Source organism: Saccopteryx leptura, chromosome 5 (assembly GCF_036850995.1).
Source record: "Saccopteryx leptura isolate mSacLep1 chromosome 5, mSacLep1_pri_phased_curated, whole genome shotgun sequence".
NCBI lineage: Eukaryota > Metazoa > Chordata > Mammalia > Chiroptera > Emballonuridae > Saccopteryx > Saccopteryx leptura.
Window position 1 is genome coordinate 201,114,139 of NC_089507.1, and position 25,216 is coordinate 201,139,354.

Below are 25,216 nucleotides of genomic sequence, written 5' to 3' on the forward strand. Positions count from 1 at the left end.
GTGAGACCACTGTCTAGCTCAGGGGTCCCCAAACTTTTTACACAGGGGGCCAGTTCACTGTCCCTCAGACTGTTGGAGGGTCGGACTATAAAAAAAAACCCATGAACAAATCCCTATGCACACTGCACATATCTTATTTTAAAGTAAAAAAACAAAACGGGAACAAATACAATATTTAAAATAAAGAACAAGTAAATTTAAATCAACAAACTGACCAGTATTTCAATGGGAACTATGGGCCTGCTTTTGGCTAATGAGATGGTCAATGTGCTCCTCTCACTGACAACCAATGAAAGAGGTGCCCCTTCCGGAAGTGCAGCGGTGGCCGGATAAATGGCCTCAGGGGGCCACATGCGGCCCGCGGGCTGTAGTTTGGGGACTCCTGGACTAGAGAGTGAATGGTTCATCGGGCATCCAGGGACACACTGCTTAAGTCACATGGCCTGGCCAAACAACATGAATTCATATGGGCCCGATTCTGTCCACGGGCTGCAGACTGTAACCCCTGCAACTTTCCACACTCCCGTTTTTTTCTCTATCAAATGGGAATAAGGTTGACAGCCAACGTGCGTGATGATTGGTAAAGCTAATGAGTCAACGCATATGAAACGCCCACTGCAGAGCCTGGGACCCTGTCCACACTCAAAACATGAGCCTTTGTGATAACACAAAGTGGGGACGTGGGGGCAGCCAGGAGGAACAGGGGAACAAGGAAGCAGTGAGAGACCCCACCGAGGGCAAGCAGGCCGCTGGCAAGGCCCCAGACATTTCACCCAGGGCTCTGATCCCGCATTGTCACGCCAGGCTGCGTGGCCTCGGGCAAGTCCCTTCCCTTCCCTGAGCCTCAATCTCATTTATGAAGTGGGCGTGCTGGTAAAAGTACCTTCTTCCAAAGACTGCTGTGAGGAGATGCCATCTGAATCAGCGCACAGAGCACCAGAACAGACCTGACAGAGCCATTATTATAATTACCAGTCCAGCCGAGGGCGGGGTTTCTCACACTCAGCGTTACTGACATTTAGAACTAGATACTCCTCTGTTGTGGGGGGCTTTGTGGGCTGTTTAACAGCATCCCTGCTTCCTACCCACTAGATGCCAGTAGCACCCCTCACCGCCAGTTGACAACTAAAATGTCTGTAGACATTGCCCGGCATCCCCTGGACGAGTGTATCAGCACATGATAAGCTGAAAAGGTGGAGGTATCTTAAACACTGAAGGTCTCAATGGCAGGATGAGTCTGGCCTGTTTTTCTATCAGTAAAAGGGACACAATGATCCTTCCTTTCTTACGGGGTTGCCGGGAGGATCCCAGGAAAGCAGAGATGTTAGGAAGGGCCTTTGCAAGTCACCAAGGCCACACACAGGCTGGATACGCTTCTGTGGTCCCCAGCCTCTCTGGTCAGCTGAAGGCCAAGTTGTGCCTTGGGAAGGGGGGCCCTGCCTGAATTCTGGGTGTTGCTCTGAGCCCGCCCTTTGTTTGTAAGGATGGGGTAAGAGGGCTGGGTCAGTTTCTGCTCCCTGTGGTAAGCCCAGATGAACCACCATGCTCAACAAACAGCAGGCACTCCCTAAACGGTGGGTGAATAAGCAAGCGGTCACAGAAAGGAAGCTCAAAGCTCAGCCCAAGAAGAGGAACCTGAGGGAGGGACTGAGACCCCCAGCCACCTGGGCCAGCCTCCCCTGAGCCAGCCAGACACTATTTCCTGTCTGCAGAAACGAGACATGCCCTTTGACCTCCCGTTTCCTGAGCCCCTCTCCCACTCCAGGGTCTGGGAGGAGGAGGGAGGTGAGGAGATACTCCCGTTGTTGAAGGAGGGGAGCCCCCTGGAGCCCAGCCACCTCCACCTCCGCAGGGCCTGTGAGAAGGCCCCGTGGTCTTGCTCAGCCCGGAGCACGTGGTCTTCCAGGAAGGAGACGTGGCGTCCCACCATCTTGACAAAGAGACGGAGAGAGGGGACGGAGGGGATGCCACAGCAGCCTCGGACTGGAGCACATTCCTGGCTGCTCTCCCCGGGCCAGCGCAGAGGCCAGACCCTCCATCACTGTCACCAGCGGGCTCCTGGAGAGGTCAGGCCTGTTAGCTGGGAGGTCACCCGCCAGAACCCTGACAATAACAGGAACAGCTCCCATGGCTAACCAGGCCTGGCCAAACCCCGACTTGAACTCCCATATTCTCCCCACGGGGACCCTACTTTTAGCTTCTGTTTTACAGAAGAGGGGAAGCCAAGGCTCAGAGAGCCTGGGTCACCTGCCCAAAGGCACACAGCTCTCTCCAGGCCTTGCTCTCCACAGGACCTTCGCAGCAGCTCTCTCCATGCCTGCCACAGAGCCCTTCCCTCTGCTCCTGGCGGGATAAACGCTGCTCCTCTTTCTAGCTCTGGACTGACTGCCCCTCCACCGAGAGGCCTCCCCTGACCACCTGATCTAACACAAGCCCCGAATCCCTGTGGAGCCACCTGTCTTCCGAGCCTCCTTGCCCTCTGAACGTCTTTGTTGTCTGCCTACTCGCAGATCACCTTCCTCTGATCACCTTCAGCTCTTTCCAACGTGAGCGCTGAAAGAGCAGGTGCTGAGTCAGCGCTGCTCACAGGCCAAGACCAGAGCCTGGTCAGCTAGAAGGGGCGCAGCTGGATGGGGCAGGCAAGAACGCCTGCACGCATGAATGAATGCACGCATGCACGTGTGAATGAGCGAATCAACACATCCTTAGCAAAAAGACACGGATGAGCCCAAGATGGTGCTGCTTCCACCCTGGGGTTCCAACAGGGACAGAGTTGAAAGGCTGAATAAGCCACAGCAGATATGTGTGTGTGTGTGCGTGTGCACACACGCACATGCACGCACACAGTCACAGGGACAAGGGGCCACAGGTCAGAAGCTTCCCCTGACCGGGGCTCCAGCCCTCGAGCTTGGAGGCCTCGCTCGGCCAGCACATCTGGTTGTGAAACAGAAGAAAGTCCTGCAGTCCCTTCCTCCAGCCGATTCCAATTTTACGCTCCCTGGGCTAATACCAGTCCATGGGGAGTGAGGCCACGCTCAGGAATGCACACTCATGAGGTCTGACCCGCCTCCAAAATGCCTGCCAGTGAGGGCAGCCCAGCCCAGCGGGGCCTAGAGAGGCCAAACCTGGGCCACTCCGGCCTGCAGCCAACTGGGGGAGACACGCATGCATCCACACAGACAGGGGTTGGGTGACAGCGGACCACCCTGGTTATACTCCTGGGTTATGGAGTATTGGTGATTTCTACATATTTTTCTGTACAATGAAAATTTATTATTTTTATTATCAGAAGGGAGAGAAGGGGAGAGGGAAGGAGGGAAGGAGGGAAGGAGGGAAGGAAGGAAGGAAGGAAGGAAGGAAGGAAGGAAGGACCATTATTTTAAAATATATTTGTAAGTTCTAATGATTTAAAACACTTCTGGCAAAGGCCCCAGCTTCAGAGCAGGTCCCTGCCCAGAAAGTGCCAACATTCAGCACTGAGGAGGCAGAAGCAGAGACTTCTGCAATGCCAGCTCCACTACTTCCTAGCTATGTGACCTTGGGTAAATCACTTCACTTCTCTGTGCCTCAACAGCTTTCTCTATAAAATGGGACTAAGAGCCAGACCTTCCTCCTGGGGCTGCTGCAAGAGTAAAGTGAATTCTCATGAGTAAAGCACTAAGTAAGAGTCCCTGACTCATAGCAGGTGCTCAATAAATGTTGATTTTTATCATTAAAACTGATAAAGGGCCAAGTTCTGGCCTGAGAGGTCAGCTCATAGTTCCTGAGCTCCCCCCTCCCCCAGTGGGGTGCACTGATCTGAGAGCAGGGTGGTCTTGGGCTCCCAGGACCGGCTAGGAAGAGTGGCAAGTACCATCCCACACAGATTCGGCCTCTCAGCCTGGGGGCCGCAACCACCATGACCTCCCCGAGCACCTACATGTGCCAGGTGCTGACTTAATAACAACTGGTGAGGGACAAACAGCTTGTCCCCAATTTGCAGAGAAGGAAGCTGACTCTAAGAGGAGGAGAGAGTTAGCCAAGGGGAAAACCCATTGGCCCCGGTACAATGTCAGGTTCCCACAGGGTCCTAAGTTTTACTGTTTGGACGTCACACACCACATCGTGGGACGTCCAAAATTGGCCTCAAAATCCATGACCCTCTTGGACTAGCAGAGTTCTTCCTCCTTTTAACAGAGATGCAGGTTCAGAGAAATAATCTCTCTACTCTAAGGAAAGCAACAGCCCAAAGGTGAGGGGGTGATACAAGGCAAATACCACTCAGCTTCAACGATGGAGACACTCTAGGGCAGAGCGAGGACTGTGGCAGCCTGGAGAATCCTACCCCACAGAAGGGGACAGTTGCTTCTCAGCGCAGCTGTTGGAAAGTTAATGAAGGAGGGGGCTTTGGGGTTGATCTGCCAGGCACAGTCCTGGACCCTACTGACATCCGGGTTTGCAATCTCCGTCTAACACTTACAGTAAAGGCGGGGGAGTGCAACACGGCGTGGTGGCCTTGGAGAACAGTTAGGCGGTTCCTAACATGAGTTACTGTGGGACCCATCAATTCCACCCCTGGGTCTTTACCCAGGAGAAATAAAAACATACTCACTTAAAAATTTAAGCAGCATTATTCATAATTGCCCGAAGGTGGAAACAGTGCAAGTGTTCATCAACTGATGAAGGCCAGACCGCGGCCCATCCATACAAGGGAATATTATTCCTCCATAAAAAGGGGCGAAGTTCGCCTGACCTGTGGTGGCGCAGTGGATAAAGCGTTGACCTGGAACACTGAGGTCGCCGGTTCAAAACCCTGGGCTTGCCTGGTCAAGGCGCATATGGGAGTTGATGGTTCCTGCTCCTCTCTCTCTCTCTCTCTCTCTCTCTCCTCTCTAAAAAAAATTAATAAAAAAAAAAAAAAGAAAAATTAAAAAGGGGTGAAGTTCTGACACACGCTACAGCATGGATGAACCTTGAAAACATCGTGCTGTGTGAAAGAAGCCAGACATGGCAGCCCACCGACTGTGTGATTCCATTATTCCAGCTGTCTGGAACAGGCCAATCCAGAGATGCAGAGAGCAGATGAGCGGCTGCCGGGGCCAGGGTGGGAGACAATCACTAGTGGGTACAGAGCTTCCTTTAGGGGTGATGAAAACGTTCTAGAATTAGATAATGGTGATGACTGTACAACCCTGTAAATATACCAAGAACCTCTGAATGGAATCCTTTAAAAATAACTATTTTGGGCTTTCTCAGAGAGAGAGAAAAGAAAGTGTAGTAAGTATAATCTCTCTGATAAGTCCTATCATTCTCAAAACAGGGTCCAAACTCCAAGACTTGGCCCTCCATGGTCAGCTCGTGCCCACCACCCCAGCCTCACCCTTGACCTTGAGCTCTATACCTACCCTCAATGGCCTGAGAGGCTTTTCTCCCTCTAGGCCCCGGGCATTTGCCTAAGCTGTTCCCTCACCAGGTCTACTCCTCCATCTTTCAGGCCTCGGCAGAAAGGTCACACACCCTGGGGAGCTGTCTCCCGGGCAGGCACCCCTCTGCAAGTGCTCGCACCGGCGGCCTGTCGCATCCAGCGCCCCCCACAGGCCACGAGCAGGGGACTGGGAGCCTCGTTCCCTGCACCCACCTCAGGGTAGCCTGGGGTGAGTGTTCAACAAATGTTTGTCGAATAAATATTGATACAATTTGGGTTCAAGAACCTTACTGCTGTTACCCACGTTATAAGGAAACGGAGGCTCAGAATTCGCTGGGGTCCACACTAAAGGGAGTCGGGCTCAGGCTCTGACTTGGGGGTGGGAGTCTCGGGCAGAGATTCCCAGCCAACAGCCATTTGGTACCATCGAGAGACATTTTGAGAGTCACAATGGGGGTGGGAGGCAGGGGGCGGGGGAGATGCTACAAGCTTCTCATGGGAGGCTGTGGGTGATGCTCAGGACGGCCCCCTACAGAGAATTTCAGGCCCAAAGTACTAATAGCACTGAAGCTGGGCTGGCTAGAGCTTGCACTCCTAACCACTAGGCAATCCTGTCTTTTCAGTGGCCACCTATTCCTCAGGATAAAGGCCAAAATCCGGACTTTTGACTGAAAAGCCTAGACAACAGGGGTCCTGCTGCCCAATTTCTTCAGCCCTGCTTTGGTCCTGTCCCTGCGCTCTGGACATCCCAGGGTCCTTCTGGTGTCGCCCTCTCCCTCCCGCTTCAGAGCCTCCACCTGAGCTGTGGCCCTGCCCGCACCTCCCACCCGCCACTGCTCCTTCCACGCCTCCTCCGGGGCCTGCAGGGTCCCCTCCTCGGTCACTACTTCCCCCACAGCACTTGTACCACTCTAAATCACCCTTGGCAACGGTGGTCAGCAGAATAATGGGCCCCAAAAGACGCCCCTGTCCTCATCCCCGGAACCTGTGAATGTCGCCTTACACAGCAAAAGAGACTTTGCAGATGTGACTAAGGATCTTGAAAGGGGGCCGTGAGATGGGCTTATCCAGGTGGCTGATGGAACCACAGGCTCCTTAGAAGAGGGAAGCAGGGGGTCAGAGTAGGAGAGGGACTGGAAGACACTAGGCCGTGGGCTCTGGGACAGAGGACAGGTCATGAGCTGAGACCCACAGGCGGCTTCTAGACTCTGGGAAAGGCAAAGACCCAGATTCTCCCCCCAGGGCCTCCAGAAAGAACCCTGCTGACACCTCAGTTTTAACCTGCAAGGCACATTTTGGGCATCTGACCTCAGGAGCTGTTTCAAGACAATACATTCACGTTTTAAGCCACTAACCTGTGGTAATTTGTTACAGTGGCAACAGGAAGCCACAAAGGTGATGCTTTGTCGTCCCAACTCGCCTTGCTAAACTATGGCCAGGGACTGGATTTGTCTTCCTCACTATGAGAGGCACATAGTAGGCCCACAATAAGTGTCAGTGAACTGAATGCTAAGGAAAGGATCAGGCTTGAGAGCTGGGCTGACCCCATCGAGGCAAGAACCAGGGCTGCAAATCTTCACGGGCTCCCCCCCCCCCCCCCCCCGCTTCCAACATGTAGAATAAAATTCAAATGAATCAGCTATTCCAAGGGCAAAGTTTTAATTATATTCCTGCCTCTTTGCTGACAAGAATGTTAATTCTCAGCCGACTCCAGCGCTGACTGCCATGCTGCCTTCCTCTGCAGCTCGGAAGGGCCCACGTCCCCTCTGTCCAGGTGACCACTATTAAATTGCAATCTCCTCCCAGCCTCCCGGCCCCTCTCTGTGCAAGGAGCCAAGATCTCAAGCTGCAGTTCAATTAAGAGCTTAGGCTCAGCAGTGGGGGGAAGTGGAGGAGGGTTCCGGGGGATAAATGGTGATGGAAGGAGTCTTGACTGGGGTGGTGAGCACACAAGGCAATGTACAGAAGACGTGTTGTAGAATTATGCACCTGAAACCTGTACACTTTTGTTAACCAGTGTCACCCCAATAAATTCAATAAAAAAAGGGGGGGAAAAGAGCTTAGGCCCCTAAGTGGATGGAAGTTGAGCCCCAACTTCATGGAATGAGCTGTGACTCTGGGTAAACATGGCTTACCTCTCGGAGCTCTGCTCCTCTGGGAGGTGAGGCAGGGAGGGTACCAACCCACAGGACAGCAAGGAGGGGAGTGAGATGCCGGCAGCTCAGCCCACACAAATAGCAGATGGGGGCGTGGAGGCAGCAGTGAGGCTACAGGGCACGGTGGGGACTGTGGCGAACTAGAGAGTACATGCCCCATATAACCAGCAGCTGCCTCAGCTCTACAATGCAGCCCCGGGGCTAAAAATGCTCCATTTCTCAATTTGGGTCATGTGGGAGTTTATATGTGTAAAAAATTCACTGAACTGCACACTTAGATGTGTGCACTTTATATTTTTATATCTTGAACAAGAAGTAGATAAAAGTATTTAAAGGAATGTGGGCCCAGCCCTGGCTAGATAGCTCAGTTGGGTAGAGAATCATCCCAATACGCCAAGGTTGCAGGTTCAATCCCCAGTCAAGGCACCTATGGGAATCAACCTATGAATGCATAAATAAGTAGAGCAACAAATTGATGTTTCTCTCTCTCCCTCTCTCTTTCTCTCTAAAATCAATTAATAAAAACAATTTTTTTAAATGTGGGCCCAAGGTTAGCGAAGTTTCTGAATTTCCAAAGCAGGTTAACATTTAGATTTTTATATAAAGTGCCCAAATTTTTAAATGAATTTCACGTTTGTCATATCTTTTTAAACACCATGTGAGTGTAGGCCCAACCCCCCACCCCCACCCCGCCTCATACCAGGTCAAATGCCTGACACTCTCAAGGCCAGATCAGTATCTTAGAACAGTGGTCCCCAACCCCCGGGCCGTGGACCGGTACCGGTCTGTGGGCCATTTGGTACCGGTCCTCAGAGAAAGAATAAATAACTTACATTATTTCCGTTTTATTTATATTTAAGTCTGAACGATGTTTTATTTTTAAAAAATGACCAGATTCCCTCTGTTACATCCGTCTAAGACTCACTCTTGACACTTGTCTCGGTCATGTGATACATTTATCTGTCCCACCCTAAAGGCCGGTCTGTGAAAATATAAGTATTTTCTGACATTAAACCGATCCGTGGCTCAAAAAAGGTTGGGGACCACTGTCTTAGAAGATAGGACGGAAGACCTGAAGGAGTCCTCCGCTCTCACCTCCAGCTGGTCCACTTTGCTGTAGATGCCCTGCATTTCTGTCACCTTGGATTTTAGGAGAGGGATGTTTTCCTCCAAGATCCGTGAAGTGTCGCTCCTGATCTGTAAGGAACAAAACAGCTCGTCAGGCCCTCTGCCCTGTCACCATGTCCTCCTGCCAGCAGAGACCTCGCCGATGGCCGGGCTGGGACACAGAGTGTCGTCCTGCCCAGGATCAACCCAGAGTCCCAGGTGGGAACTATACCACCACCGCCACCCGGGACCCACACCTGCCCAGGTATTATTTACTGAACTGCAAATGAACTGTCCCCTTATCCCCAAATCACCACCACCACTACCACCACCACCAGTCCCAAACATCTTCATTTTCTAAACTACTAAATGGAGCAAAGGAAAAGAATCCAAATCTCTAAACTGAAGGGAGGTGAGTCGAGGTTTCACTGTCCTGGAATTAATACTACTAATGAATTAATAACCATCATTAACGGTAACAATGTTAATGAAAAACACAGCTTATCGGGGTGCTTCCCACACTGAGCCGAGCGTTTCCCGTGCACCATGCATCTCATTTAATATTCCATTTCTCCTGCTTGGAAGGACCCCAAAAGTGACTGTGAACTTCATGAAGCTACCACCTTCCCTTGGTCACTGAAATTGGATCCTTAAGCCTGTTTTCCTTCAGAGCCAACCAAGCCCAACCCTTCAGTGTGTGAGAGAAATTCCATTTTCCTGTTATAACATCCTTACCGTGCAGAGAGGCAGTACACACACTCTGCTCTCAGATTCTAGGGAGCATCTGAATCCCCTGCGGGAAGCCAGTCAAATGCTGATTCCTAGGTGCCTCAGAGTCTGGCCTATTTCGTCTGGGGTTGGCTGGCAATCTGTGTTTTCAGTCAGGCTCCAAGGCTATGTGGGAGTGGGGGGTCTGGGGACAGCCAGAGAAATACCATGCTAGGAGCTGGACTCAGGACTCAGACCAGAGTTTTGAATTTAGCTCCGCCCACTAGGAGCTGTACGACCCTTGGCAAGTCGCTGCACCTCTCCTGAGCCCTCCTTTGCTTGTCTGCACAGGGAAGCAATATGAGGGCCCGCACTCCCCTGGAACGCTGAGGACAGAACGTTTAGCAGTGTTTGGTGCGGTGTGTGCAGGCAGCCTCTGACATGGTCCTCAGTGGTCCCCGCCTGCCTCCCCGTATTCACGCCCTCGCGTAATCCCCGCCCCTTGTCCATGGGCCGGACCTAGAGACTCGAGTCCAATGAAGAGAGGTCAGCCACCATGAGCAGTGCCCCTCCTGAGACTAGTTTACAGAAGACCCTCGGTCCACCTTGCTGGAGGCCTCTCTCTGTTGCCGGCTTGTTCATGCACGATCTTTCTCCCCTCTTCCTCTCACTTGCCCTCTTGGTTGCTAGCTTTGAAGAAGCATGTCGCCATGCTTCAGAGGCCCACGTGGCCAGGAACGGAGGGCCTCCAGCCAACCGCCAGCGAGGAACTGGCTTCTGTCCAGAACCACTGACTTTGCCTGGAAGCCGTCCTGCCCCACTTGAGCCCTAAGATGACCATGGCTCCGGACAACACCTTGACGACAGGCTGTGAGACTGAACAATAGGACCCATAGGCTGCACCCAGACCCCTGACCCACAGACACTATCAAATAAAAAAGAACTGTTGAAGTCACTAAGTTTGGGATGATCTGTTATGCAGCAATAGATAAGTAACCCAAGGTGACAATGCAGGACAAAATTTTAATTTGAAAAGTTTTTAAAAACTGTACCTCCGTTTCCTCCTCTTTCTGCCTAGGTACACGAGATTTCTATGGTTCTCCTTAAATTCCATTCCCACCACTCTCGGGATGCCATCTTCCGCTGTGCCCTGGGTTTCTTGGAAGCTTCCCCGTGGCTCTGCATGTCTAAAAGCACACTCCTCTTCCGGGCTCCCCTCCTCTGGTCACAGCACTGCCATCTCCCCGGGCTGCCATCTCCACAGTCCGGCATATACTCCCTCCTCTGGCCCTGACTCCATGAGGTTGAAGATTATCCTGAGAGGGCAGCATCTGGTTCAGGCTGCCTGGCCCTTATCTCTGCCTTGACCTCCCTGTGCCTCAGTTTTCTTACCTGTAAAATGGGTTCATACCGGTGCTTCTTTCTAAAGAATGCTTTGGGGATTGAACAGGTTTATTGAGCTGGGGGCCTGGTAGAACCTCCCCTTCCCCAGCCTGCTCTCCACCTCCCCAGAGCTGGTCTCCGGAGCCCAGAAGTCAGGGCAGTGGAAGTGGGGGTTGTCACAGAGCAATGATGGCTGTCCAGAATGATTCAGGGCCCCCTGGTAGGAGGGCCAAATGCACTTGACCTAAGAAAATACACCAGTGCCAAATGCAACTGCTGGGCTGAGGCCAACAGGAAATTTTCTCCATTTATGTGAGCGAAGTAAGAGTCTGCTCCATGCCAGAAGGTGGGCCCGAGGCCACTGGGGTTTCAGAGGGCTGGACAAGCTGCCCAAAGTCCAGAGGGCACTGAGCTGGAAAGCTTTACAAATTGTTTCTGTATATAACCTTGTCAGTGTCACAACCCATGGGTGCTTTCATATTGGTGACGATAACCCCGGTAGCTACTGTGTATGGGTCACTTGGTATATAGCAGGCACCATGCTAAGCAATTATTTTTAATCGAGCACAAATAACATAAAGTACCCAGGCCTTAAGTGGACAGGTCGATCAATGTGTGCGTGTGTTTACATCCGTGTAACCACTGCCCGCCCAGTGTGCAGAACCTCCCATCACCCTCTGAGGCTCTATCCGGCCTCCTCCCAGGCATGACCCCCTCCCAAAGCTGACCACGCTCTGACTTCCATCACCATAAATTAGTGCTGCCTATTTCTGAACTTCCTATTAAGGGAACTGCACACAGTGTGCTCTCGTGTCTGGCTTCTTTCCCTCAACACCGTGTTTGTGAGAGTCATCATGCTGTTGTGCACAGTAGTTCGTACTTTCTCGGTGCTGTGTGTGAGTAAACAACAGTTTATTCTCCCATTCTCCCACTGCCGATGGACATTTGGGTTGTTTCTAGTTATGGGGCATCGTGAAAAAATCTGCTATGAACACTTGCGTTCAAGTCTTTGTGGACACTTGTTTTCATTTCTCTTTGGTAATTACCCAGGGCAGAATTGCTGGAATGTAGGGTAACTATATACAGTGTGTCTGTAAAGTCATGGTGTACTTTTGACTGGTCACAGGAAAGCAACAAAAGACGATAGAAATGTGAAATCTGCACCAAATAAAAGGAAAACCCTCCCAGTTTCATAGCTATTCAGTGCAGTTCGATGTGGGCTCACACACAGATTTTTTAGGGCTCCTTAGGTAGCTATCCCGTATAGCCTCTACAGACTCATCACTGACTGGTGGCCTACCAGAACGGGGTTTCTCCACCAAACTGCCGGTTTCCTTCAACTGCTTATCCCACCCAGTAATGTTATTCCTATGTGGTGACGCTTTGTTATAAACGCGCCGATATTCACGTTGCACTTTGGTCACGGATTTGAATTTAGCGAGCCACAGAACACACTGAACTTTCCTCTGTACCGTCCACATCTTGACTGGCATGGCCGTGGGCTGCTCCGCTGTATATACGGTGTTACATCATCATCTGCACATGCGCACACGCTGCCACATCATGCTACAGAAACTGGGAGGGTTTTCTTTTCATTTGGTGCAGATTTCACATTTCTATCGTCTTTTGTTGATTTCCTATGATCGGTCAAAAGTGCATCATGACTTTACAGACACACTGTATTTGACTTCATAAGAAGCCACCAAACTACCTTCCAAAGTGGCTGTCCCTTTTTGTATTTCCCCCAGCAAATATGAATGCTCTGCATCCTCGTCCACACTTGCTATTGTCTGTGCTTTCCATTCTGGCCACTCAAGTGGATGGAAAGCGTACGTCCCTGCCCCATCTATTCCTCACACTAACTCTTCGGAGGTGGATACCACTGGTAGTGGGCTAAAAATCCCACAAGTTCTCTACGCTCCTTCCACGAAGAGGTGGAGTCTCTGTCCTCTCCCCTTGGATCTGGGCGAGCTATGTGGCTGCTTTGACAAAACAAAACAAGCAAATAAAAACGGACAGAAGTGAGCCACCTTGGACATCCCCAGCCTAGCAGGTTACCATGGGGCTCACAACTGTTCCCTCTGTGCTCTGCCTCCCGCCCACAGCATAAATGGGGTGTTGTCTTCCACCACTAAGTTCTGGGGTAGTTCAATGTAGCAGTAGATTGTCAGAACCATTATTTCCATATACAGAGAAAATAAAGGTACAGAGAGGTGACGTGCTGTGCCCAAGGCCCCGTTGTGGGAAGACTTAGAGCTTGAAGTGGCAGCAACTGGCATTATATCCAAGGTCAGAACAGGTCACAGGCACAGGGTAGTGAATTCCAGTCACAGAGTGCTGGAGGACAGGCGGGCAGATTCAATACATCAGACAGGAAGCTGGAGTCTCATGTCTACCAGCCTGATTTTATCAGGAGTGAAATGGCTTCTCTCTGGACCATATTCCAGAGAGCCTGGTCTCTCTCAAACCTCTAACTTCATCAGTGTTTCCAAAAGTCAAGGCAGGGACCCAGACAGTGGCCCATGGTATGACATCACTAGCTCCCCAACCCCTGCCAGAGGTCCCCATTCATCCCTTGCTTAGATCAAGAGAGAAATGAAGGTCTGAGCCAGGGCTGATAGCTGGACACTTCTCTCTGTGCCACGGGGCTCACAACACCTGGATGCAGACACACCAGGTAAGCTAAGCATCAGCTGGTGGGGCCCAGAGGACCCCAAATCTAAGCAGCATCAGCACAGAGCACCGACGCAGGGGCTACAAACTCAAAACACCTCCAGGGGCCACGAAGTGCATAACAGGCGCCTTCTATCCATGTAGGCAGGCCCCTTTGCACATAAACACACTGAAATTGTTTTCCCGTCCACGGGAAGGGCGCTCTCTTCCATTTCCTGAAAACATGAGGCCCTCTTGGTTGGGTTTTATTTGCTCACATTCAGTAGGGCCCAAGTACAGAGAAACACACTTTACCTTAACACACATGAACAGATGATGGATGTACCTAGCAGGTGGCGTGGAGTCAGGGAGACTCCCATGGGGGCACTGGGGACGGTGGTGAGCTGCCCAGGGGACTATCACTATGCAACTCTGGCTGATGCCCCCACAAGCACCCAAGGTGGGGGCAGGTCTTTCTTCTTCTAAGAAGCCAGAAATACAGTCTGTCTGCACGACGTTTATAAATGTCAGCAACGAATTCCTTTTTCCCCCCCAGAAACATCTAACATACCTGCAGATGGGATTGGGCCCGTGGGTCACCTGGGCGTGACTTCGGTATTAAAATCTTTACATAAATGCATCCCCAGGTTCTGAGTTCTGCAACGACATTCTCAATGTAGCCTGTGATCTTGGGGCCTCCTGGTGACGCAAATACTGACTTCCCAACACAAGGAGCCTTGGCGGTTTTCAAGGCAAGCGTGGCTGGGGCTCCTCCCTACCTGTCCAAGCTGACTTCCACCGTGAGCTGTCCACCTGGAGGGACAGTGGGTCTCCTTTGCAGGAGGAGGATGGGCTAGGACTTGTCAACAAAGATGTCCCCAGGTCACCAGTCCATGCCATCTTCTAAATCCGCCTGCTACCTGTGAGCCCTCACTGTCCACACTGCATCCGACAAGCCACACCCACAGGCCAGTGCCTCTGCCTGGACGCCCGCCCTCCCCAGCGGTTGAATTCTTTCTGTCGCTCCTTCAACCCCCAAATTAACCACCATCTGTCTATGAAGCCTTCCCTATTTCCCAGGCAGAATTTAATGCCTCTGCTCTTTTATTATTTTCTTTTTAAAGCAAACTAAATCTTAGGATTATGCGCCTCGTTCCTTCTAGAGTCTAGACCTTCTTTCCCTTTTTAAAATCTTGCTGCCTCCCTTTGCCCCGAGTACACCATCATGGAAGCATTTCTACACTGACCGACAGCGCCTGGAACACAGATCGGGCGCCGCCAGCTGCGGGCTGCGGGGAACAGAGCCCAGTCCGACGCTCTGGCCCCTCCGACTCACACAGGACCCAGTCAGAAAGGTGCCCTGTGTTTGGTATGAAGAAAGGACGCCCCAGGTTCAAACTCTGCCTCCTGACCCAGCTGTCACCAGAACTAAAAAAACTGGGTCTCGAGAAAAACGCCCACAGGTCCTTGTGGGAACGTTTCTGTCTGTTCAAGGCTGGCACGAGGTAGGTCTGCCGAATGAACGGGGATGACCCGGTGCCCATCATGTTGGGGTGGTTCTAGGGGAGAGGAGATGACACGGGAAACGCCCACGATAGCGTGCCCGGCGCAAAGCAGACGCTCAGGAACCGTCTGGGGCTGCGGTTGGTGTGACTCCCGTGGGCTCTCACCTGGCTTCTCAGGGGCACCAACTGTGCCACTGGGCCAAGCAGGGCTTCCCCGCCTGGGGGGGTGGTGGCGGCAGGGCCTGGTCACCCCATGGAACTCTACCCTGCGGGCTTCCAGGCACAAGCCTCTACCTCTAGTCACTGATGTCCCTTCAACAAGCTTGGGAATGTCCATACAGTTCTATCAGCGCGCCCTGGGGCCTCCCACCTGGCTGGCAGCGGGCCTGGGGACACAAGGGTCTAGAGGAGATTTCTAGAGAATTTAGATCTTGTCTTCCGGGCTTGAGGCACCATCTTCCATGTTCTTCCCCACCCAGCCAAAGGGATCTGATCAAAAACAAATACAGGGTAGGAGGTGAAAGTGGAGGGAGCTAGAGGATCCAGGCAGGACCCCGATGCCCAGGCCCGCCACGGGCCATGGGCCCCGGCCTGGGCAGGAGGCTCCTCCTAGGGCCTCGCAGGCCTGAAGCCATTTCCTGGCTGCCTCCATGTTTGCCTGGCGAACTGCGCAGAGCCCAGGGAAGTTAAATATAGTCCTAGCATCCCCGCTGAACGGCTCCCCGCATCGGTGCCCGAGAGTGCCACCTGGTGGCCCACTCCGGGCTCCTCGGTGGAATAAAAGTCATCTCATGGGGGAAGGACGTTGTCAAAATGGCCGCCTCAGGACGCCTTGGTGTTGAGAGTGAGAGGAAGCGAGGGTGAGCGTGTGCCTGTGGTTTTGCTCTGCCACTGGCTGGCGGCTGCCCCAGTGCCTCTGGTGGCTCCATCCCCACTCACATGGCTTCCCCAGAAAGCTCCAGGAAGGGCCTGGCGCCAGGCCTGGGTCTGAAAGCACTCCCCCCAGGCAGACACTCACCGTGTCAGTCAGGCTGCAGAACTCCCCCAGCCTCAGGAGCACCCCTTGCCTGGTCTCCTCCACCGCCTTCGCCTGGGGAGAGACAACAGTCTGGAGATTAGCAAGTGGTTTCCAGGGAGACAAATGCCCTTCATTAGAAAAAAATAATAATAACAAAAAGCCCCTAAGTTTTAGGATTATCTGCCCAATTCCCCTTTCAAAACCTCTCGTGGTCTCATTCGAAAGAGCAATAAGCCGGAGGCACTCCTGACGCCTACGAACTAACTGGTGCAAGCCATATTGGACTGTCCACTCTATGCAGCTTTCAGAAGAGAGCAAATTAATACCAACAGGAAATAACAGAGATGCCCATAGCACCCCCATTGTTCAGATGAGGAAACCGAGGCTCAGAGAGGTGAGGTAACCTGCTCGAGGTCACACAGCCAGCCTGGGGTGGGGCTGGGATTCTCTCAAGTAGGTCTGAGTCCACAGCCTCAAAGTCTGCTCTTATATACCCTGAGAAACACCCCGGAGAGGAAACTCCAGGGGTAGAAGATGCAGAATATAAATCTGACCTTGTAACAACACCAAGGTGTGTGTGTGCTCAATAGACAAAGGCTGGCCATGATCTACACCAACCTGGGAAGTGGGGGATATACTTACACTAAAATATGATGCGTTGTTCATCTGAAATTCAAATTTTAACTGGGCGTTCTGTAGTTTCTTTGGAAACCCCATTCCTAGAGCTTACTTAGTCCTGGAAAGTGGGGACTAGGGAGTCTGACAAGGGTGACTTCAAGGTTTTAGGTTAGTTGAAGGGTCCAAAACTCAAGCTACCAGGGCCAGGCAGTGACGTGAGTGAAGCAGGCCATTGTGTCTCGAGGTGATCTCGAAGGGCCTGAGCAGCCAGCGCCCCCCCACCTTTCATTCCCCTTTGTATACCCAGGGCCTAGAACAATGCCTGGCATATAGTGGGTGCTTGAGTTTCTAAGGCTGGCCCTCCTACTCCCCCCTCTTGCATATCTTTGTGCAACAGGACTTTGCCAAGAAGAGGTGGGCTCCATTCCTCCCCACCTCAGGAGATAGGCCTGGGGGGACCAGGTCCTTCCATTTTTTAAAGAAAGGCCAGAAGTTCTCATTTCGCGGGACATGTCCAAATTTTTAAATAATGGCGCAAATTTTAAAAAGAATTTTTTTAACACTCCATGGGCTGGCTAAGCTAAACACGAATGTGAAAGGGTTGTTTACAATCCCTGCTTTCTTCACTTGTGTAAAAATTAGATTGAACCTTCTCCCCCAAGTATGTACAACTTTCATGGCTTATAAAATACCTGGTTTGTTTGTTAATTACCAGGCATCTAAGAAGAAACTTCACCTAGACCATGAACCTCTTTCTCTGGCTTACCAGGCCAAAGGACACCAGACATTTCCGGGCAGGCCTGGCACCGCCCCCCACACCTGAAGGCTCCCTCACCACCCACTTGTCCCCGAGAAATGTTTACACAGTGCCAGAGCCGGCTGCTTGCAGCGTGAGCTGTCGCCACCACAACAAAATAAACGACTGTGCAAAAAAAAAAAAATCATCTTTCCAGCTGGAGTATAAATAGTACCCAGTTGCAATTTTAAACTCTGGAACCTTCGTCTCACAGCTGGGACTATTTCCGTGCCTGAACGGGGGAGGCTTGACAGGGGAAGGCAACCTAAGTGGAGGGAGGCCTGCGAGACACACAGGAAGTTCTCCCCCAAAGTCAAATCATGGTTAAAAATACGTCTTTGAGGCCCTGGCTGGTTGGCTCAGCGGTAGAGCATCAGGTCCACGTGTAGAAGTCACAGGTTCGATTCCCAGCCAGGGCACACAGGAGAAATGCCCATCTGCTTCTCTACCTCTCCCCCTCTCCTTCCTCTCTGTCTCTCTCTTCCTCTCCCGCAGCCGAGGCTCCATTGGAGCAAAGTTGACCCAGGCGCTGAGGATGGCTCCATGGCCTCTGCCTCAGGCGCTAGAATGGCTCTGGCTGCATCTGAGCAATGGCCCAGATGGGCACAGCATCGCCCCCTAGTGGGCATGCCGGGTGGATCCTGGTCGGATGCATGCAGGAGTCTGTCTCTCTGCCTCCCTGCTTCTTACTTCAAAAAAATACAAAAAAAAAAGTCTTTAATGCACTAAGGGAGAAGGAAGGTGGGAGAGGGTTGGTTGCTCCTTCTGATGCAGAGAAGAATACAAGATGGGAGACGGGCACAGCTGGGTGCCAGAGAACCCCTGCGGAGCACAGGTGTAGACAACCGAGACCCTCACGCCAGCTGGACGGGCTGCCTCCTTCCCAAGATGTGCCTGAAGTTCACTGCTCACAGGAAGCACGTCTCAACCTTTGCTGGCATGTGCAGAAAGGAAGTTAGTCCTGGGTTCAAATCCTGTCTTTTCTTTTGCCAGCCATGTGACCTTAACCCAGGGGTTTAATTTCTGCATTTTGGTTGGCTCACCTGTGATGGGAACCACCACTGGGCAGGGCAGTTCCGAGGTTAGCCTGACATAATAAATGTGGCTAAATCATTTAATCACATGCTGACACATGGTAGGTACATAAGCGGTTGCTTTCTGTATCTTTCTCACTGGGTCATAAAAACAATGGTTAATCACTAGATATGGATTATCTCCCTTGACTCTCAGGAGAACTCTATATAAAAGGTGCTGAAATTTCCCCTTTTTATGGACTGAGAAACAAAAGACCAGAAAGTTTAAGTCACTTGCTCAAGGTCACACAGTTCATTAATACGGAAGCCAAATTTGACCCTGAGCTTTCTCAGGAAGTCTGTAACCACCAAGATACTCTTGGGGGAGGGGGCAAATGTGTGTCTTTTATTGCTACCTGTCAGCTATAGCCTCTCCCGGCCCCACCTCCTGGTACCTAGGGTAGTGCCCCAAAGCAGGAGAGAGCCCAGCAAGGATTTGCTGGCTGACTGGTCAGCTAAAGGAGGAACAGGCCCCAAGACGTTCCCAACCAACAGCAAGGAGCTCGGATTAGCTACCCGCCAGGCCCACAAATCATTCACAGGACAATTTTCTCTCCAGATAATCCCCTAAGTGGCCTCAGAACCCAGAGTCCTGCAGGCTGCAGCCCACACACCCTTTTAATCAAAATGAATGCCTTCACCATCCTTTGTAACTCCCCGGGCACAAATTGTCCCTTCCGAGGGGAAGGACACAAATGGCTCACTTTAAGTAAAGTTCAGGGCACGGCCAGTGGACTTTTTTTTTTTTTTAAACATGTGAGAATCATGGCATTTGCTTTGTTCTTCCACACACAACCCCCTCCCAAAGTCCCAATCGAAACTTCCCAGCTGGGCTGGCAAAAGGGAAGGGTCCCTGCCCGCTGGGTGACTAGCACAAGAAAACACAAAAAGACCCTCCAGCCATGGTCTTTTCCAACTCAACAAATAGAAACGCTATTGTCCAGCTGCTCGGGCCAGATACCTGGGAGCATCCCTGATGCGTTCTTTCTCACCCTTCGCGTTCTTTCTCACCCTTCGTCCCATCCGACCTGTACATCAATCTTCTCGGTTCTGCCTTAAAAATGTATCCCAAGTCCCACCACTGCTCCTCACCTCCCTCGCCTCCACCCTGGCACAAGGCGCTGTCCTCTCTTGCTGGGACTAGTGCAGGAGCCTGCTCACTGGTGCCCTGCTTTTGCTCCCTTTCACTCCACTCCTCTGAAAGATCCTGTTAAAACCACGCTTTCCTCAGCTACAGGTCTTCCACTAGCCCACTCTGCAGCCACCAGGATGGCCACAACCACAAAAATGGAGAACGACAAATGTTGGTGAGGACATGGAGCAACTGAAACCCTCACCCGCTGCTGGCAGGAATACGGCGTTGTGCAGAGCAGCTTTGGAAAACCAGTCTGGCAGTTCTTCAAAAGGTGAAACATAGAGTTACCCTATGATCCAACAGTAGATCCAAAAGGGTATCCAAACATATCTGAAACATACGTTGTTAGAAACACTCATACAGCATAATAGTTAAAAAGCGGAAATAACTCATGTCCGTCAACTGATGGATGGACAAACAAAATGTGGTCTATCCACACAGTGGAATATTATTATCCACACGGTGGAATATTATTATCCACACGGGGGAATATTATTTAGCAGTAAAGAGGAATGAGGTCCTGATACACACCACAACGTAGATCAACCTCGAAAACACGCTGAGTGAAAGAAGCCAGACACAAAAGTCACGTATTACATGATTCTTTTGATGTGAGTGCCCAGAGCAGGCAAATCCACAGAGACAGAGAGTGTATTAGCGGTCCTCTCTCCTCAAGGAATGAGAGCAAGGGGCAATAGAGAACAACTGCTAATGGCTACGGGGTTTCTTTTGTGGGTGATGGAAATGTTCTGGAAATGGGTCACGGTGATGTTTGCACAACACAGTGAATACACCAAAAAGCACTAAATTATATAGTTGAAAATGGTCAATTTTATGTTAGATGAATTATATCTTAATTTTAAAAAAAATCCTCTCCTGTTCTCCATCTCACTCAGGAAATGCTAGTCTCCCCTTCCCTATACCATGTGGACCCTTCACCTCCTCTTCTTCCTCATCACCTTCTGCTCACTCCCCACCAACCCTACAGCTATATCCTCACCCCAGGGCCTTTGCATCTGCTGTGCCCTTACTGGTAAAGCTTGTCCCACGCTTCCTTTGCTTAAATGTCTCTCTTTGGTGAGGCCATCGTACTATGTATTTTACTTGTTTCCTATCATTTCCCCCCCCACCGGAATAAAAGCTTCTGGGGAGCAAAGGTTTCAGTCTCTTTCATTCCCCTTTGTATACCCAGGGCCTAGAACAATGCCTGGCATATAGTGGGTGCTTGAGTTTCTAAGGCTGGCCCTCCTACTCCCCCCTCTTGCATATCTTTGTGCAACAGGACTTTGCCAAGAAGAGGTGGGCTCCGTTCCTCCCCCCCCTCTGCATCTGGCTGGGCCCATGACTTGCTTTGACCAACAGAATATGGTGACTTCTGGGTCTAGGCCTCAACAGACTGTAGCATCTGAGTCACCCTCTTGGAAGACAATGGCCATGTGAAAAAGGCCAGGCAAGTCTGCTACGGAGGCCATGTGGAGGGGAGCTGAGATGCCCCAGCTGACAACACCATCTGCCCACCATATCAGTGACCTTCTAGTGTGGCCAAGCCTCCACTGAATGCAGCCCCGTGAACAGGCTCAGCCGACGCCAGGGGAGCAGAGGAACTGCTCGGATGAGCCCCACTACCCTGCAAAATCATGCACCATAAAACGGCAGTTGCTTTCAGCCATCGAGGTTTGGGGTAGTTTGCTTCCTGACAGTTGGTTACTGATAGAGGGCTCAACAAATATTCATTGCAGGAAAGAAAGAAAGGAGGAAGAAAGGAAAGAAAAATGAGCAAGGAAAGGGGGAAGAAGAAATGCAGTCTCCTGGCCCTGGCTGGTTTGCTCAGTGGTAGAGCATCAGACTGGCGTGTGGATGTCCTAGGTTCGATTCCTAGTCAGAGCACACAGGATAAGTGAACATCAGCTTCTCCATCCCTCCCCCTCTCCTTCTCTCTCTCTCTCTCTCTCTCTCTCTCTTTCCCTCCCACAGCCATGGAGCAAGTTGGTCCAAGTTGGCCCTAAGTGCTGAGGATGGCTCCATGGCCTCACCTCAGGTGCTAAAATAGCTCAGTTGCTGAGCAGCGGCCCCAGATGGGCAGAGCATCGCCAGTAGGGGACTTGCTGGGTAGATCCCAGTCAGGGTGCATGGGGGAGTCTGCCTTGCTGACTCCCCACTTCTCACTTCTTCACTACATCTCTAACCATCTCTGTGCCTCGGTTTCTCCATTTGGAAACTGGAGGGAAATAATCCTCAGACTCTGTCTTGAGGTGGAATCTGGTCATCTAAGTAATTTCTATGGGTTACTCTCAGCAAGATGCTATACTGATAAAAGAGACGATTGTAACCTGTACCCAACTCGAATGTCCAAACTCCGAGGGACCCAGAAACCAGGCAGGAAATGAACACAGAGTAGGGGGCCAGGTGTAAGGGTTATTTTCAGCACACTGCTGTTTTCAGTTCCCTACTTTTGACCAAGACCTTTTACTTTTTTCTGAGAAACACAGCAGCTCAAGCAGCTCCAGCAGGATAATAAATGGCAGCTGACACTCTGGGCAGGAAGACAGTAGGGAGGGGTGGGGACTGTGGCAAACAGACACAGGGTGTCTAACAAGGGTGGCTGCTACTTGGCTCTAGCAGATTGTTCCAGGTGGGAATTGTGCCAAGCTGTTTTATTCCAGAAAAACAATGGTCTAGATATTTATGAAAATTGTCCCCACTCAACAATGGTCAAAATAAACCTAAAAATGTAAAAAAACACTATGACAGCCAAATAAATCCATCTACAAGTCAAACGGGGCCTTCAAACATCTGGTTTACTGATGCCTTTAAAACACAAACATAGCCTGACCAGGCGGTGGTGCAGTGAATAGAGCGTCGGACTGGGATGCCAAGGACCCAGGTTCGAGACCCCGAGGTCGCCAGCTTGAGCGCGGGCTCATCTGGCTTGAGCAAAAGCTCACCAGCTTGAACCTAAGGTCACTGGCTCGAGCAAGGGGTTACTCGGTCTGCTGAAGGCCCGTGGTCAAGGCACATATGAGAAAGCAATCAATGAACAACTAAGGTGTCAAAAACGAAAAACTGATTATTGATACTTCTCATCTCTCTCTGTTCCTGTCTGTCTGTCCCTATCTATCCCTCTCTCTGACTCTCTCTCTGTCCCTGTATTAAAAAACAACAACAAAAAAAACCAACAACACACAAACATATATAAAATGTCCAGACAAAACAAATTTATAGAGACAGAAAGTAAATTAGTGGGAGCCTAGGGAGAGTGACAGCTAAGGGGAAGAGAGTTTCTTTGGGGGGTAATAAAATTGTTCTAAAATTGATTGTGACTGATGGTTGTGTGACTCTGTGAATATACAAAAAACCCCACATTAAACTGTATACTTCAAACAGGTGAACTGCATGGTATATGAATAATATCTAGTAATGCTGTAAACACACACGCACAGGCGTGCGTACACACACACACACGCGCGCACACACACACACACACACACACACACACACACACACACGAATCCTCCTAGAAAGTATGAGGTCCATTCAGCCCAGGCCAGGACCAGGACCAGGGCCAGGGCCAGGGCCACTGAACTCAAGTCCTGTATCTTTTGCTGCAATATTTTTGGAGAGGCCAGACATTTGAATTTTTATGTGAAACTTCCACTTTATAGTAATTCTCAACTACTTAGTATTTTTAAAATCAAATCACTGTGCCAGCCAAAGGACCCCAACTGCAGCCACTGGAATCGGGGCATTCCCAGAATTGGGGCAGGCCAGGCCAGGCCAGGCCAGGGGGACCCCACAAAGGCCAGAATCATCAGGGGGGTTTGCAGCACAGATCCCCAGCTCTGGGCCTCCCTCTCAGTTCTCCACCAGCAGCCACAATGATTTTCCAACAGGCCAATCAGACTAGGTCTCTCCAGATTGGAAACCCTGCTGGAGAGCTGCTGGAATCCCAGGACCCAGGCGGCATCCACACCAGTGAAACCAGAGTGTCCAGGGCTGGGAGCCAGGCATCAGTATATTTTTTTGAGGATCCCTCGATGACTCCAACATTGGCATTCTGGGAACCATGCCCTAGGTCAGTGTTCTTGACCTTGGCTATACCCTTGCCCACCCTTAGAGACTGATTTAACTACCTCCTATTTGTAGATGTGTGAAATAGACATTTGCACTTTTTGATGTTTTTACTCACACCACGCACATTTCCGTGCATCTTGCCTTTCCCCCACGACGCTGTGCGGTGCAGTTGGCAGGGAAGAATTCATTCAGCGTGGACACAGGCTGCAGACAGCCGGCCACCTGGCAGACACCGTCACCACACGATCAGCCCATGCCGAGGGGCCCTGGGGTCATTTCCAATTATTGGGAACCAGTCTCAGTTGGTGCTGAGGGTCAGCCAGACTGGGAACCTTTGGCCACGGCTCTGGGCTGGCGCCCCCACCCCCAACACGGCCACCCTGTGATGAGAGGCTGCTCAGGGCTGGGATGGCTCCTTCCACAGCAGGGGGAAAGACAGGAACTTCCCACAGACCGAGGCTGCCCCTGTCCAAGCACCCACCTTGGCCATGTCTCCTCACACTCCTGAAGGTTCCGATTCAGAGGGTGTGGCCAACGGGGTCCACATCCACCTGAAAGGCGCATCAGTGGTCTTCCAGCTGCCGCTCGGCGCCCCCAGCACATCCAGACTATAGCTGTAAGTCCCTAAATTTGATCACGTCTTTCCTTGCACACCCCCTGCTGGCCCCGGCTCAGGGCCTCTATCTATGACCCCAGAATTGGATCCAGTCTCCCCTGCATGGCTCCAGTCCCTGGTGTGGCCTGCCCTCCCCCACCCCCTGACCACTGAGGTCCACCCACTCAGGCAGCTCCTCAACTGTCCAGACTGTTACCCAGTGGTTCCCCCCAATCCTCCCCGTGTCTCTGTCCCAGCCCCTCAGCTGCCTCCTTCCTGGCCTTGATCCCCCGCCCCAATCTAGTTACTCTGATCATAATCTGCTCCACTCACGACCGCCACACCAGCCCCAGAGCAGGCACCTGTCTCCCTGGCCTCTCCTCTGTACGCAGCGCAGTGCCCAGCACACAGCAGCTCTGCTACAAAGACCCGAGGAACAAACTAACGCAGAACTACAGCATAAGACAGGGCAGACTGCTCCCTGGCTCTGCCCCCAGGCCTCTAACCTGACTGTCTGAACCTGCATGCTGAAAGGGGACCAGCAAGTCCCAAGGATGGGACGCATGTGGGGCAAGGCGGTGCCCACAGGCACACGGTGTTTGTGGGCTGGACTCAATAGAATAGTCTTTGCCTCCACAAAGCAACGGCCTCTTCTACATTTTTCTTAAAACTCAAGAGCATCTTTGGCTGATTTATGTTTTCCTACTTTAGTCCAGATACATAGTTTGGAAAAATATTCCTTTTCCTCTTATAAATACAGAAAAATCAAAAGTTCAAGCCCAGGGGAAAATGGTAACGGACACTAGCTTCTGTCTGGGGAAAACAATAAGGAGAAGTGGGGACTGTGGCGAACAGGAGCTGCAAGTATGACACACAGACCCAGGACTACCAGACTGCTCATTATTTTAAGTAAGCAAGAAACTCAGATTTTTTTTTTTTTTTTTGAGAGACAAAGAAACAGGAAGGGAGAGAGGTGAGACGCATCAACACGTAGT

The 25,216-nt window shown here is 51.3% G+C and overlaps 1 protein-coding gene across 1 annotated transcript in view; it reads right to left on the reverse strand.

The window, feature by feature from the left end:
• Window positions 1-25,216, reverse strand: part of BCAS4 (breast carcinoma amplified sequence 4) — a 52,778-nt gene that overhangs the window by 23,493 nt on the left and 4,069 nt on the right. Inside the window, 2 exon segments of the mRNA XM_066387503.1 lie at window positions 8,656-8,757; window positions 15,934-16,005. Coding sequence (XP_066243600.1) covers window positions 8,656-8,757; window positions 15,934-16,005 — 174 coding nt within the window.